The sequence below is a fragment of the Diaporthe citri genome, assembly GCF_014595645.1.
Source record: "Diaporthe citri strain NFHF-8-4 chromosome Unknown scaffold_10, whole genome shotgun sequence".
Lineage (NCBI taxonomy): Eukaryota > Fungi > Ascomycota > Sordariomycetes > Diaporthales > Diaporthaceae > Diaporthe > Diaporthe citri.
In genome coordinates this window covers 994,591-1,009,956 of record NW_025064855.1, presented here as the reverse complement: position 1 = coordinate 1,009,956, position 15,366 = coordinate 994,591, and the positions used below count along the sequence as shown (strand labels likewise).

Sequence of the window (15,366 nt, the reverse complement as noted above, 5' to 3'; positions counted from 1 at the left end):
TCGAGTGGCTGTTCGCTGCGCTTATCGTGCAAGAGAAGGGCCGGAACAGCGAAAGATTTGACGTCACGGCTGCAGATCGATCGCAAACCTAATTCTGAACTTCCCTCTTGAGCGGCGCGGATGAGGGACGGGCAGCCAGGGCGTGGGGGGAGCCGATATGAGATCACTCCTCTCTCGCTCTCTTTCTGGGCTGCCTTCCTCGGAGGCGTCGCTGGCCGGGATCCTCGACCTGGAATAGCGGGACTGACCTTCGGATCACTCTGGGGCTCAGGATGACATACGAGACAGTTGTATAGATGAAGGAGGAACCAGCGTGCTCAAGGCAAAAAAAGGGGGGCCACGAAGGGCACAGCTGGATAGTCCCGGCCTGCCGCGACTTGCCCACGAGGCCGTCGTGCCTAGCCCCGGCTCTTTTCTTGTCTCAAGACGGACGAGGCGTTCTCCCCAGGAGGATTGCGTGGTTGTCTTGTGACGTGAGCTAGCAGTGTCGAATTAATCAAGGCGTATCTTTGCCCATGTGAGAGGGGAGAGTGCTTCCATATTGAGTCTGCGTTACACAGTACGGCGCACGAGAAGGTCGCAGGATCATGTTCCTAGCTTGGGCAAAGACACCCAGAGCCTGGGCTGCTTGACGAAGTCATTCACGAGGACGTAGCATTGAATTTGTGGCCCCAGGCTCTGCGCCGGGATGCAAGCGTCAGGCTCTTGTTCTGGGGACAGATGATGGAGGTTGTATGCGGGAATTGGGTACAACATCAGGTGTGCTTGCAGGCTCGGCGCTTTTGAGACGCGCATCGGGCAAAGGTTCAGTGTCGCAGATCCAATTGAGTGGACGGATACCTGAGGGACATGAAGCGCGGGTCGAGCGTGGGGAGAGAGAGCGGTTGTGGGAACGCGCAGCCTCGGCACTTGCGCAGATTACTGTACATGTACGTGCGACAACGACAAGACTGCACACAGCAAGTCGTATCGAGGCCCACGACAAGACTGGAGCAGATCTGTGTCCGATGGGAGATCAGCCCTCGACGTCGGCCACAAGCCGCTTCATGGTGCTTCAGTACAGCGGGGCCTCGACGGTCGGCTCGGGAGTCTGCACTTGATCTGTGCTCGATGTTCGGCGGCGACAGACGATGCTGAAACGATTCGAGCTGCGGCTGGCCAGGCAGAGGGCAGCAGGCGTCCAGGACAGTCAGTCGACCAGAAGAAGGTCACATACGGTTGGCGTCTTGGAAGACGGGCGGGAGGCCATCATCAAGGCTGCCGTGTGTTTTTTCACCAGGTACAGGAACAGCTGAACCGTTGAGGCTGATGGCCATCCATCATCCACTGTGGGCATGAGGCGAGCCTGAGCTTTCCAGGTCGGCAGGTCAGTCGACGGCTTGGGCTTGGTCTGCGTATGAGGGTCCACATGAGACAGTGACCCCCTGGCTTGTTTTGGTTGCATTAGGGACGGCACTGCGGTAGTGTTGACGGGCAGACGGGTAGACTGGCAGACTGGTACCTGGTTGGTAGATTCCCTGGGCAACCGCGCCCACCCCAGCCCCATGTCACTCTACCAGTCTACCAGTGTGGCCAGTGTGCCAGTGGGAGACTGGTACCTACCTAGGCAGGTAGACTGGTAGATGGTAGACTGGCAAACTGGGGGACTGGTAGACTGGGGGACTGGTAGACTGGGGGACTGGTAGACTGGGGGACTGGTAGACTGGGGGACTGGTAGACTGGGGGACTGGTAGACTGGGGGACTGGTAGATGATAGATTGGTAGACTGGCAGACGGTAGACTGGGGGACAGATGGGTCCCCAGTTGTGTCAGGTTGGTGGTGGGGGAATGTGGCAGTTGCTTAGCGGATCTTAGCCGCAGACTGTGGTGGGGGGTGGAGGGGGAAGCTCGAGCCGGCTGGCCGACCCCTGGGCAGACAGCGGTCCCGTCTCAGCAGAGAAACAGTACGGCGTCTCCCCTTTGCATAATCGAGCCTACGTACTGTGTTGTGCGAATAAACCAGATACCCCATCCACCAAGACCACCCTTCGCGATACTTGCTCCACGACGACGAGTCCTGCCCCTCTCTCCTCGCCCTCGCCTCTCCAGGCCATGCTCTGACCCTCCCTTCTCTGCCTGGAACCCCTGGCGACCGACCGAGCGAGCTCCCGACCGTGACGGCATCGAGGGCGCCCTCTGCCCTCGCAAGCAGCCATGTTCAACCTCTCGAGCTTTGTGAGCAAGGCCCAGCAGCTGCTCGACCCCATGCAGGGCCTGAACCTCAGCGACTCGGACAAGAACCCCTCCAAGGCCACCCTGTTCCAGAACCAGTTCCGACTGCCCTCCTCCCAGCATCCCTTGTACGAGATCAATGCCGAGCTCACCATCCCGCCCTCCAACGCCACCCAGGGCGGTAAGAACGACACTGGGTTCCACTATGCCGGCAAGATACACCTCTCCGAGGCCTACATGTGCTTCTCGACAACCCCCTCGAGCTTCATGTCCTCGGCCACAACCTCCACCTCGCTGGCCTTCACCGGTCAGACCCACGGCGGTGGTCCAAGCGGCAATGGCTTCACATTCCCTCTGTCGTCCATCCGGAGGGTCGAGAGACTACACAGCCAAAACTTTCAGGTGCGCAGCCCGCGGTGGACACAGCAAGAGGTGCATGAATGCTGACGCTTAATGTAGTTTGCTCTGGCTATTACCACTTGGAACGGTCTAGCCCAGAACTCGGGCAAGGACAAGGACAAAGAGCCCCCCAAGGACAACAAGGAGATACGAGAGCAACGCATAACCATCACACTCGCCGGCAGCAGGCCGGCCTGCGAGAGGTTCTGCGACGGTCTGAAAAAGGGGCTGCGCGCCGGAGTCGGAAGTGTGGGAAAGCTCAAGAAGGTCGTTGCCGAGTGCTATTCGGAGTACCTGCTCCGCCCAGAAGACAAGAAGGCTGCCAGCCCACCAGACGCCGGCCTTGGCATGTTGTTTCGATACCCTGGTGACGCCAAAAAGTTGCGAGATCGAGCCAAGATGCGTCTTTGGGCAGAGTACCTGCGCGACAATGGCCGCAACACGAATCTCATCCGACAGCCCACATTCCACAAGCTCATCCGAGTCGGCCTCCCTAATAGGTTAAGGGGGGAGATTTGGGAGCTGACATCTGGCTCCTTGTACCTGCGCCTCGAGAACCCCACGCTTTACAGCGATACACTAAACAAATTCGAAGGGCAGGAGTCTCTTGCAATCGATGAAATCGAGAAGGATCTTAACCGAAGTCTGCCCGAGTACCCAGGATTCCAAAGCGAGGAGGGCATTGGCCGGCTACGCCGTGTGCTTACAGCATACAGTTGGGTCAATGCTGATGTCGGATATTGTCAGGCCATGAACATCGTCGTGGCTGCCCTGCTGATCTACATGTCAGAGGCACAAGCCTTCTTTCTGTTGTCAGCCCTGTGCGATCGTCTCGTTCCCGGGTACTACTCCACGACTATGTATGGAACACTACTCGATCAGAAGGTGTTCGAGAGCTTGGTCGAGAAGACGATGCCAGTGCTGTGGGACCACCTGGTGAAAAGCGACGTGCAGCTGTCCGTGGTGTCCCTGCCTTGGTTCTTGTCACTCTACATCAATTCCATGCCCCTGGTCTTCGCGTTCCGGGTTCTAGATGTCTTCTTCGTTGAAGGGCCAAAAGTCCTGTTCCAGGTTGGACTGGCAATTTTGAGGATCAACGGGGAGGACCTCCTAGACTCGACAGACGACGGAGCTTTTATATCTGTCCTGAAGTCATATTTCTCACGCTTGGACGAGTCGGCCCATCCCAAGTCAGAAAACCCCAAGCTTCGGGCCGTAACGCGGTTCCAGGAGCTGATGGTGGTGGCATTCAAGGAATTCTCGCAGGTAACGCACAGCACCATCACGGATCTGAGGTTGAAGAACAAGGACGCGGTTCTCAATAATATCGAGAACTTTGCAAAGAGAACAGCCATCAGGAATCTAGGGCCAGATGCCAAGATTATGAGCACAGACGAGTTGGGCGCGCTATACGACAGATTCTTCGGCGTGCTGTACGAACGGCAGCAGCGCAGCAACCTCCTTCAGCAGGAGCAGCAGCGGAGAGCCAAGACAGGCCGACCCAAGCTCGGCGATGTACACCACCAGGAGGCTGTAGAAAAGGGTAGGGTAGGCGTCGGGGCTCCGAGCACATCCGAGATGGATTACGACGCCTTCCGCGAGTTCCTTGCTGCCATGTCAAAATGGGCGATCTCGGACTCGCCAACAACGCCTCGTCGAGACACTTTCCAGGAGAAGGACAAAAGCCCCTACTTTGGCAGCATGCGGAAAGCAGATGTCTACACCGGGCCTTGGGGGACGGGACCCGAGCCTGCAGATCATGAGTTCCTTCAACGCCTGTTCAGACTGTGGGACAAGGGCTCCAAAGGCCAGGTCACCCTTCAGGATGTCGTCTCTGGAATGGCGCGGATCAAGGGCAAAACCGACATCATGGGCACCATCACCTACTTCTTTGAACTCTACGACGATGACGGTGACGGCAGAGTAGACCGAGAAGGCATATTGCGCATCTCCGAAGCATTGCTGTTCCTTTCACGCCGAGGCTTAGAAGGTAGCCTCAGCCCTTCAGCCTCACAAGTAGGACTAAACGGACTGCAGGACTCTGGCGTGAACCCGAACAGCCCAAATAGCTCGATGCCGGAAGCGACTGTGAATGAGAGATTTCTTGGCAGTGTTAGCGCTTTCATCCGACGCTGCTTCGAATATGCGGACCCCGACCACCCTAATAACCAAGTCCCGGCCGCCAAAAGCAGCAGCGCTGGTGCTGAGGACAATATGGCCGACCCTAGTGCATTTACGATTGGGGATGACGATGACGAAGAGGAGGAAGAGGAAGATCTCCTAGACCTAGAAGACACGCCCAAGGAGGGCAGTACCAAGAAGACGCCCAAGAAATCAAACATTCCCCCAGCTATCAACATCATCGACAGCAACAAGAACGTCACATCAGGAGAACCCGACGACCACCGGCGTGTCTCGAAGGCACAGTCTGAAAAGGCGAACGTCGCTCTCGATCCATCCAACCCCCTGTACATGACTCTGCCCACGTTTAGGATGGTCATCCTTGCCGATGAGCTCCTGGAACAGTTCTTCGAGTCCAGCTTCCCATCCTCGTTCCACATCATCGAAGGCCTTCCAACTAGTTCGGGAGCAAGCTCCTCAAATCTCACCACCTTCTCCAGCCTGGGTCAATCGGCGGGCCGGGCGGCGGCAGCAGCCATGGGTGGCGCACCCGGGGCAGGAGCTGGAGCGGGCGGCAACCGCGGCCTCCGAGGCGTCCTGGACGGCATAGTCACCGACGGCATGCGCGTGGCGGCCGAGGTGAGGAGGAGAATGGACGAGGCGCAGAAGGAGCTGGAGAAGAACGCAACCCCAGGGCAGAAGGCGGCGCAGGACGAAGAGGACGAGGACGAGGAAGACGCGGACATCGACGTGCACACGATACAGACGCCGACGGGCCGTGGCGACGCGAGGAGCATCAGGAGCGTCAGGACCGAGGACCGTATGCTCCTGGAAGGGGCGGACGCCGAGGCCGGGGGTGGCAACGGGAAGGGAGAGGGTCTGGAGGGAAAGGCCGGGCCGCGTGCCGACGCGGAGCCGAAGCCGCGCCCGCAGAGCGTCATCGAGGACAACGCGACCAGGACGGTCGAGTTCGAGGGCTGATGCGGTGATTGCACGGGCCGGGGCCCTGCGGCAATGAATGTACGTACCTAAGGGAACACGGACCACACGCGGGGGGTCTCATGGGGGATGGGAGCATCTTGCGTGTTGTGAGTTGGGTTCATGGCGTGAGCGGCGGTGAGCCATTTTCATTCCCATCGCTCCTGCCGCGTTGTATTCCTACTCTTTTTTTCCTCCGCGGGCATGTGAGGGTTACAGGGTTTCAAACGTGAAGCATAGACTACTATTACACCATGCTAAGAGAGCATCGGTCTCCCGTTTTCACCGTTCCCCCCCCCTCCCCTCCCCTTCGGGTCGATAGTGAGAAGATGAGCTAGGTACATCTGGCTCATACCGAACCCGTGCAGGAGGAATTCTTCTTTCCTCGACACATGTACAACTGGCGGTCAATCCAGTGTCCATCTGGGTACTGATCAGACAGCCCATGCAGCCTTGATCTGGGATGATTTCCTCTGGGATAACCTTCTCTGGGATAATCTCCTCTGGGATAATCTCCTACCTCCTATAGGATAGTCTCCTACAGGGTAGTCTCCTATAGGATAACCTCCTACCTACTTTGGGACAACCTCCTATGGGACAACCTCCTACCTGCTACGGGATCACCTCCTCTGGGATAACCTCCCCTGGGGTAACCTCCTCCGGGGTAACTTCCTCTGCCTGAGCGTGCTGTTGTTTGTTGTTGTACTCCAGGGGGTAAGAAGGTCGTGTTGGCATGGACAAGATCTTGACTGAAGTGTATCTGGTGGCGTTTTGGTCAGGTATGTGCCCGCAATTGCCAATTTCTAGGAGTAGTCTACATAAAGGCATGCTTTCAGAGCCGAAATCAAGCCACTGATCAATCTAACCCGGGAAATGCTTGGCCGGACCCAGATGTTGAGGTCGCGGCAGGTAGGTAGTTCTGTTCTTCCCAAACATTGTGTAGATTCTCGTTCTAGTTGGCTAATACGTTGAAATGGCAGGCGCAATATGGGTAATTGAGGACGTAGTCTTTCTTTTTGTTCAGCCTTTCCCAAGTGCTTCGTCGAGTGTTGTCAGTGGCCGTGTGTCTATGACACCTTACGTAATGGTGGTCGCCAATTCCAACCTCAGCCCTACGTTCCTCGACCGCGGAGTGAAGCCGCCTCTACACCGCGGTCGCCAACGGCAGGAGAGACAGCAGCAGATGAACGATTCTCACCAGCATTCCACCTCCTATGCTTCCCCCATATCCATGAAATTGATTGGGCTCGCAGGTTCTCACACAACTGTACACCATGTTGTACTCATGCCCCTGACGGCGGCGAGGAATGCGCCCTCCGCCTCTCCATCTGCGGCACTCCAGCCATGTCTCGATGGACTCCTCCGACAACATGTGTGCGCTGATGAGTTCATACGCGCTTTCCCATGGCCCAGTGGCACAGGTTGAAGCTACTCCGTCACGCCGGCTACGGTATTTGAGAGGCGCCCGTCTCTCGCAATCACTCTCCTTGGTCATGTCTCTCGTCACTCCCCTCTTGTGCTTTGCTACCCAGTTACTCACTTGAGTCGGCCCACGATCGAGTCAAATCATAGCCTCAGCTACAACCCCAGACCACTTTATCAAGTCTCCCGCTCCGCCCCCTCCTCCAACCCGAATACGTCTTGAGAAGGAGACCAGGCGCGTACTCCCCGGTCACGATGGTCTGGACTCAGGCGAAGGCTGTTGCCGTCCTGGCAGCGGTCGATGCTAGTGCCCAAGGCTTCTTCTCCGGCCTGAGCCAGCAAGTGGCCGCCTGTGGCCCGTCCAGCTTCTACGACATGGGCTGCTACGTTGCCTCCTCTACGCCCGTCACAGGCATAAGCGTTTTCGAGATCAGTAACTACGTTCCAGGAAATACCGCCGCCTACCAGAAGTCCCATCCTCAGTTCTGGGGCGATGTCCAAGGGCTAACCAACTTCAACGCCACCGTGACCCCTTTCACCTGTGCTGCGGCGTGCCAGGGCTACGGCTACAAGATTGGCCAGCTTCTGGCCAACCGCTGCACGTGCACAGTCATGCTTGCCACCACGGCCAGGACGACGTACAGCAGCGGTACCGCGCCGTCTTGTACTAGCTCCCGTTGTTTTGGTGATTTCGACCAATTCTGCGGTGGTGCCTCGGCTGGTGAAGGTGTGAAAGTGTCTGCGGACCCAAGCTTCCCCTCAGACGCAGACATTCGCATCAATAACGCCACTCTGGCGCTTGGCTACAAGTATCTCGGCTGTTTCAACCTGGGTAGTCAGGGCTTCCGGAACAACAAGGGTGCCACAACGAGCGCTACCAAGGAGGATTGCAACCTGCGCTGTGCAAAGGAGGGCTATCCTTACGCCTCCTTTACGGGCACTGAATGCGACTGCGGTGTCTCCTTCGGACCGGGCTCTTACCAGATCAACAGGCCCGCCGACACTTGCGACAACGGCCTGGGCGCCCGCGCCGTCGTTGTGAACCCCGACCTGCAGGGCTGCTACGTACCGCCAGTTCCGGGCTATGGAAACCTGGATGCGCAGAGCAATCTGGCCTCATATACGTGCGCTGCCGACGTTGTCTTGCCTAAGAACTTGGCCGTGCAGCCTCTGTCCATCACCAGCCCGGGCACCAACAAGGTCAACACCGTCCTGCCCGTCCGCCAACGCCAAGTCGGCTCGTTCTACATCCGCGGCTGTTATTCGTCTGACATGTCAGCTGCCTTTGGTATCCCCGTCCCTGCCCAGAAGCCCGGCGCCAGCTCCTTGGAGATGTGCGCAAACAACTGCGCCAACTTCCAGTACTTTGGCCTCCAGAACGGAGGCCTGTGGTGCGCGTGCAGCGACACGCTGGCGATCGAGCCCGACGCCGCCGACATGTCCGTCTGCAACCGCAAGTGTGCCAGCACCCCAAGGCAAAACTGCGGTTCCGGGAGTGGCCCCATCGTCTATGGCAAGTCCACCGTGGGGAACGCTGTCTGGAGCTCCATACAGACGACCTTGACGTTGAGCTCCCGGGCGGCGTACACGTGCGCCCCCAATCCCAGCACCACCTCGGGATCCAGCAGTGCTGTCTCGACTGATTCTACCTCTGCGACGAGCTCCCCGACTGGGACGAGCTCTGCCGCTGGGACGAGCTCCCCGACTGGGACGAGCTCCGCCACGGGGACCAGCTCTGCCGCGGGAACGAGCTCTGTCACTAGGACGACCTCACCTGCTGCCTCGTCTTCGTCGGCTTCCAGCATCCCACCCGTCGTGCCGACCTCGCCTTCTACCGGTCCCAATGTCCAGACTTCAAGCGCCCAAACGTCAAGCGCCGCCTTGCAGTCGTCGACCTCATGCGGTACCTGTGCTTTCACTGCTAGCACTGTTCCCTCCAGCACCTCCGCTGCCCGTACCACCTCTGCGGCCAGCTCTGCGGCCAGCTCTCCTGCCAGCTCTTCTGCCAGCTCCGCGGCCAGCTCTGGGGCCAGCAGTGTTGGCGGTGAGGTCCCCACGACATCACCTTCTGCCGGCAGCTCCTCTGTCACACTTCAGCCGCCGTCCGTCACTTCCTCGGCAACCACGTCCACTGCCGAGCCGTTGGAGACCGTGACGATCGCGTATCCTCAGCACACAGACTACGCAGCTGCCGCCGATGTGCCGGTTGGTGAGGGCATCAGAGCTTATATATTTCCCGATGGGCCCAACGGACAGCAGGTTGACGTGGTTATTGTGAACGAGGGCTGCTACGTCCTCCAGGACGGCGCTACCCCGTTCCTGGGTCCTCAGGAGATGAGAGTGGGCATAAGCGACCCCGAGGCTTGTGCAGAGGTTTGCCACTCGAGACAATTCGACTTCAACGGCGCCGTTGATCAGAGATGCTACTGTGGTGATGAGCAAGCACCGACGGACCCACCCCGGTTCTCACAGATCCAGTGCCCTAGCCCGAATTCCCCGAATGGCGGGAGGTCCAACCAGGATGGCCAGGACATCGTGGGCAGGTCCGTCGTTCACAGGGCTGCTGGTTATCTTCAGATTTTCAAGGTGCTCAACAGGGCCAGGGTCAGAGAAGTCGAGGCCCCGTCTTCCTCTACTACTTCCTCTATCGCGGAAAGCACATCCTCCCTTTCTCGGGAGTAGTGCCTCTGGGCCTGTTGTCGTTTCCACTTTGTCAACACGGGCAACCAGCCTCACGCCTGTTGTTGGTGGATCCTCGACATCGGTAACTGGTTTCCCTACCTTGTCCACATCGGCGGGGGCTTTCGCAAACTCTTCGACCGCCAGTGGTGGCCTCGGGGCGTCTTCAACTGCCAGTGGTGTATTCGGAAATTCGTCCACTGCTAGTGGTGGAGTTGGGGCGCCTTCAACTACCAGCGTTGGAGTCGAAGCATCATCGGGATCTGGTGGCCAATCCGGATCACTTTCGACTCCCAGCGGTGGATTCGGATTATCTTCAACCGCTTCTGGCGTATTTGGAAACTCTTCCACCGGCTCTGGAGGGGTCCGAACTCCCACAACACCTGGCGGCATATCACGATCCTCGTCGGCTTCTGGCGGCGGGCCTGCTACTTCTGGCGGCGGATCCGGAGCTTCTTCAGGTTCGAACAACGGCGGCACAATCATCACTTCCTCGAGCACGCAGTACTTCACAGTGACAACCGGATTTTCCGGAAGCTCTCTGACTGGACCCGTTACCAGCGGTGGCAGCATGAGTTCCATTCCGACCGGCAGCCTGGGCACTTCGCGGGCACCTTCAGCTTCGGGATCCGGCACTTCGCCCAGCGGATCTGCGGTCCCATCTTCCGATGTCTTCGTCATTCAGATCGGCCCAGCCGACCCCAGTCAGTCGGGTGCCCCAGGCTCCAAGGCGCGCCGGCAGAGCAGCAATGGCGGTTTCGTCGGCAACGCGGGTGTCAACAACCCGGTCGAGTGCTCGCAGGCCACCCAGTTCACCATCATCGACGGCGAGCTCTTCAGCGGCGGCCAGAGGGTATCGACGGACTTCGGCGTGAGATCGGCGCCACTGGCTGTCAGGCCCACCGTCGGGCTGATAACCAGGACGTGGGAGATCGTGGACGACGAGCTCCTCTGGGTCAACGCCGCCTTCGCCGGCGGCCAGGCTACCTTCTGCTTCGACACCGCCACGAGCAGGGTCTTCTTCACCACCACGGGCCCCGGCAACGAGCCTGTTGGATGTACGGCCATCGAACTGACGCCTCTCTTTGGTAAGTCGAGTCGCCTTTGTGTCATCTTGGCATACCCTGGCCATTCTCATCGTCCATCATGCTAACCGTGACCTTCTCACAGTGGCCGACTGTCCTGGACTCAACCCCGACAATGGCGTCCTCCCTGCTGAGGAGACACTGATCCTGCCCCCAGGTACCTACTTCCCGGGACAATCGCCGGCCGACAGGGTGTGTGTGGTTACCACCGAATACTGGACGATCGGCCAGTTCACGGTCGGCCCATATCCCACCGGCTCTTAGGTCGCCGGGAATCGTAAGGAACAGAACGACGATGTGGAGCGAGATGTTTTGATGACTTCATGGATATTTATTTCTTGTCTGAGCGGACCTTTTCCTGCTTATTTGCTCCTTGGGGCTGCGCATGAGACTCTTGTGTGTTGCATTAGTTCGGTAGAATTGAGATGGGGCCGAGGAGTCTTGGGTAATTATTTAGGATATTAATAAATGGTGCCTTCTTTCTTTTCCCATTTCAACCAAGTGCATACATGCTGGATGGACCTTGTAGCTTTGTCGTCTCGGACGGTTTTGCTCGGGTTACTGATGCTGGGGCCTGTGACTGCACAATTCTCATTTGCATATTCCTGTCTGCTACGATTGTTTCCAACATTTTTACCTTTCGAATAAGCCAGTATTGACTTTGCATCCAGAAACTTTTCATGGTGTTGTGCTGTCTCAGGCCAGTGGGTAGTTTGGATACCTGGGTGACTGCTCTACTACGATGTTCTCTTCAAGTTGTGCCTTCCTGGCCGGTGACGGCCTGAGCACGTCAACCCTAGCAGGTGCATTCAAGATGTTGTATCTGGACCCTTCCCTGTAAGCCAAATTCAAGTCCGTTTCTTTAGACCAGTGCTTCTCGTGATACGGAAGGGCTCACCACATTCTCCACCCTTCGAATGTCAACTCCATCTGCTTCCCAATCACCAGCACCGCCAGTTTCGGTGGCGTGCCTCGGTTTCTTGTCAACACTGTTGCTCTTCCCTCGCTGTTTTGCTGACTCTTGCTGTGTTGCTCGCCGTGTCTTGGCTCTGACCGATTTCTCTACCGTTGCTTCTTGCTTATAGATGGGGGTTCTTCTTTTTACGTGCTGTGTATTTTGATCTCCCCTTCTCGAACCGCCTTTTTCCTCACATCGACTTGAGCCCGGCAGCTGTTCCACGCGACCCGACATGGCTTTGGAAGTACTCGAAATACTCAAGAGCTTGATTTATTTCGCTGTAGCCTCCCTTGTATTCGTCGATTATGGAGGCAGAGCCCTGGGCGCCCGGTTCCTTATGACTTGGCACACCCTGATGTTGATAGCAGTGCGGCCAGGCGAAGGCTATGATCTGGATCTAAAATCCCAGGGTGAGTTACGGGTCGTCCACGGCTCTCGTAGCCTCAGTCATGGCTAATTTTCTCTCCAACAGCATCGATCAGATCCGTTGCATCAGCCATGGCCGAGGACATGATGTCCTTCTACAAGGGCAATGAGCCGGGCCAGACGCCTGGTCTCCTCCCAAAACCGTACTACTGTGAGCCCGTGATACGATAACCATCCGGGAATGCGGTTTGATGGCTGACAGGTTTGGACACAGGGTGGGAGGGCGGTGCTCTCATGGGGGCACTCGTCGACTACTGGTATTGTACGGGCGACACCACGTGGAACCAGATCACCCAGCAGGGCTTGCTGTTCCAGGTCGGCCCCGACGAGGACTACATGCCGCCTAACCAGACGATGACCGAGGGCAATGATGATCAGGTGAGAGCCTCTTTCCGAGTCTCCAATGTCACCGCTGAACATGCGGCAAGGGATTCTGGGGCATGGCCGTTCTCTCTGCTGCCGAGTACAACTTCCCCAACCCACCCACCTCCAGACCGCAGTGGCTGGCCCTGGCACAGAATGTGTTCAATTCCCAGGCGGCCAGGTGGAACACTGCCCAGTGTGGCGGTGGGCTGCGGTGGCAGATCTTCCAGTGGAACAATGGCTATTTGTACAAGAACAGCATCTCCCAGGCCTGCTTTTTCAACATGGCGAGCCGCCTAGCCTTGTACACGGGCAATCACACGTACGCGAAGTGGGCAAATCGCATCTGGGACTGGATGGTCGATGTCAAGTTCCTGCACGATGACTCGTACTACATATACGACGGTGCTCCGGTCGAGGGCAACTGTACCCAGGTCGTACCCTACCAGTGGACCTACAACGCGGGAGCATTCCTGCACGGCGCCGCGGCCATGTACAACTACACAGCTGGCACCGATCCGGTCACGGAGGCAGTTTGGCGGTCGAGGGTCAACGGGCTGCTGACTGGGCTGCGCGTGTTCTTCACGGGCGCAGACTACGACATCATGACCGAGGTTGCCTGCGAGGGCGTGCACCTCTGCGACAACGACGAGTTGAGCTTCAAGGCGTATCTTGCCCGTTGGATGGCCGCGACGACAAAGTGGGCCCCGTGGACGTACAGTACTATCAAACCGTTGCTGGAGGCATCCGCCGCGGCTGCCGCCGTCCAGTGCAAGGGCGGAGATAACGGCCGAATGTGCGGTCACATGTGGGCGAACAACAGCGGGGAGTGGGACGGGACCACTGGCGTGGGACAGCAGATGGCCGCGATGGAGGTTGTCCTTGCGACAATGATCCAGAAGCTGGACGCACCTGTGACAAACTCGACAGGTGGTACGAGCACTGGGAACCCAGGTGTAGGAGAGACGGGGATTGGGCAGGTCAATGCCCCATCTGCGCTCGAGAAAGTGAGACCGATATCGACCGCGGACGGGGCAGGTGCTTACTTCCTCACAGTTTTGGTGGTGCTGTCCCTGCTGGCAGGAATGACATTTGTCTTTCATGATGACGAGGAGGGCAGGGCCATTGGGAAAAGATGGAAGACTCTGCAAGATGACATGAAGCCCGGAGGGGTCTTGAGACATTTAGAGGAAAAGGGACCGAAGAAAGATGGACAGCAGGATCGAGGCGATGGTTTTGAAGACGTCAATCTCGACGGTCCATCGACTCCTGCATCAAAGCCTGACTGCGAGAAGAAGAAGTCGTCCGTGCGATCTGTCTCCTTCTACGGCAGCCCAGATGTGAGGCCTTCGCTGACGTTGTCACGGAGAAATGACTATCCGGACGAGCAGCCGTGGAGGAGAGCAGCTCGCCCAGGAGATTACGCCGGTGCGTTCGATCCCAGCCGTAGGAATGGCGCCGGGTTTGGCATCCTTGACACCCAGATGGAGGATGTCCCTCTGGGTTCCTCCACCGCTGGCGGCCGTTCCGATACGTCTGGGCTGAGGAGCTTCTGGAGCGACACTAGTTCGGGACGCACTCTGACTGAGAAGAAGCTGAGGCTGGAACGAAAGCCGCTGCCGGGCAGGCCCGGGCTGGGGAGGAAGATGACGGGTCAGGGGGTGGAGGATAGGAAGCTTTAGGGGACGTTGGTCTAACCCACTACTTCTTGGACTTTTTTGGAACCTTACTGTGCGGCGAGGGGCTGTTAAATCATTGTGAGTGTGTCAGTATCATGTTCATGTGAACTATCAGGAGGCACAGACTGCATTGGCTAGCTCACGGAGGTTGACACCGCATGTGCAGGTGGGAGTTTGCACACACTGACTGGATCAAGCATCTCCTTTGGCAGCGAAATGGGACAGATGATTACCTATGCGTGCACACGAAGGAAAGCTGCGGCTGTCCCCGAGACGACGGCCGCCTGAACCACTCATGATCTGATGACACGGAAACTGGAGCACACTGAGATCTTGTGTGACGTGCGATCTGAGGTGTCTCGAGTGGAAGCGCATACGGGTTCCAGGTAGAATGCCTGCGGGAGGCTGTGTCTCTGAGGCATTACCTCGCACCCGTCCGCCCAGGTCAGTGAAATGAACATGTTTGATGGGATATCATTCAGCTTATATAGCTCAACATATACAGTCCCGTGTATGAGAAGCACGTTTCCGAAGCCCTCATGTTTGGAAGCGAGGCGAAACATTATATCTCGGCCTGCTGGACGAGTTATGTCTTGGATGTTTGCTGGTAGGCCTCGTTTTCCCTTGCCCGGATCCTCGCGTTCAGCTCTGGGTGAGGAGATCAGAGGTCTCATCTGGAGGCAGACGAGAGGGACAGGGAGAGACAGGCACCCCTTTCGCAGACTGTCATCGCACAGCAGCAGCTGCTGCGGACGGTGAGGGGGAACACAGATCTTCAACGGGCTGTGCGACGCGGCCGTCTCCTCGCCTCTATCCCGTCGTCTTGGCGAATCCCAGGTGTTGAAAGATACGCTCTCATCTGCATTCATGTGCGTGTCTGTGTGTGTACGTATGGTATTGCTCTCCCTGCTTCAGGACAAGTAAGAAAGGTCAACTGGGGTGGTGGTTTGGCGTTTGGAAGAGAAGGCTCGAGGATTGGGGCATTGGGATCTGTGTGGCCGAGTGACGTCCGACCCCGGCGGGAGGCGCAGGATGCAAGATGCCG

The 15,366-nt window shown here is 57.7% G+C and overlaps 2 protein-coding genes across 2 annotated transcripts; both read left to right on the top strand.

Moving 5' to 3' along the window:
- Positions 1 to 2,193: 2,193 nt before the first annotated feature.
- On the top strand, positions 2,194 to 5,712 carry INS49_003493 (uncharacterized protein; the record flags this gene model as incomplete). The annotated part of the gene is made up of 2 exons (XM_043164287.1): positions 2,194 to 2,613; positions 2,671 to 5,712. The coding sequence occupies 2 exons, from the start codon at positions 2,194 to 2,196 to the stop codon at positions 5,710 to 5,712; spliced, it is 3,462 nt and encodes a 1,153-aa protein (XP_043019052.1).
- Positions 5,713 to 7,386: 1,674 nt separating this feature from the next.
- INS49_003492 (uncharacterized protein) lies at positions 7,387 to 14,324 on the top strand (the record flags this gene model as incomplete). The annotated part of the gene is made up of 8 exons (XM_043164286.1): positions 7,387 to 9,809; positions 9,862 to 10,898; positions 10,981 to 11,087; positions 11,160 to 11,235; positions 12,219 to 12,263; positions 12,326 to 12,430; positions 12,494 to 12,657; positions 12,708 to 14,324. The coding sequence occupies 8 exons, from the start codon at positions 7,387 to 7,389 to the stop codon at positions 14,322 to 14,324; spliced, it is 5,574 nt and encodes a 1,857-aa protein (XP_043019051.1).
- Between the last annotated feature and the right edge of the window lie 1,042 nt (positions 14,325 to 15,366).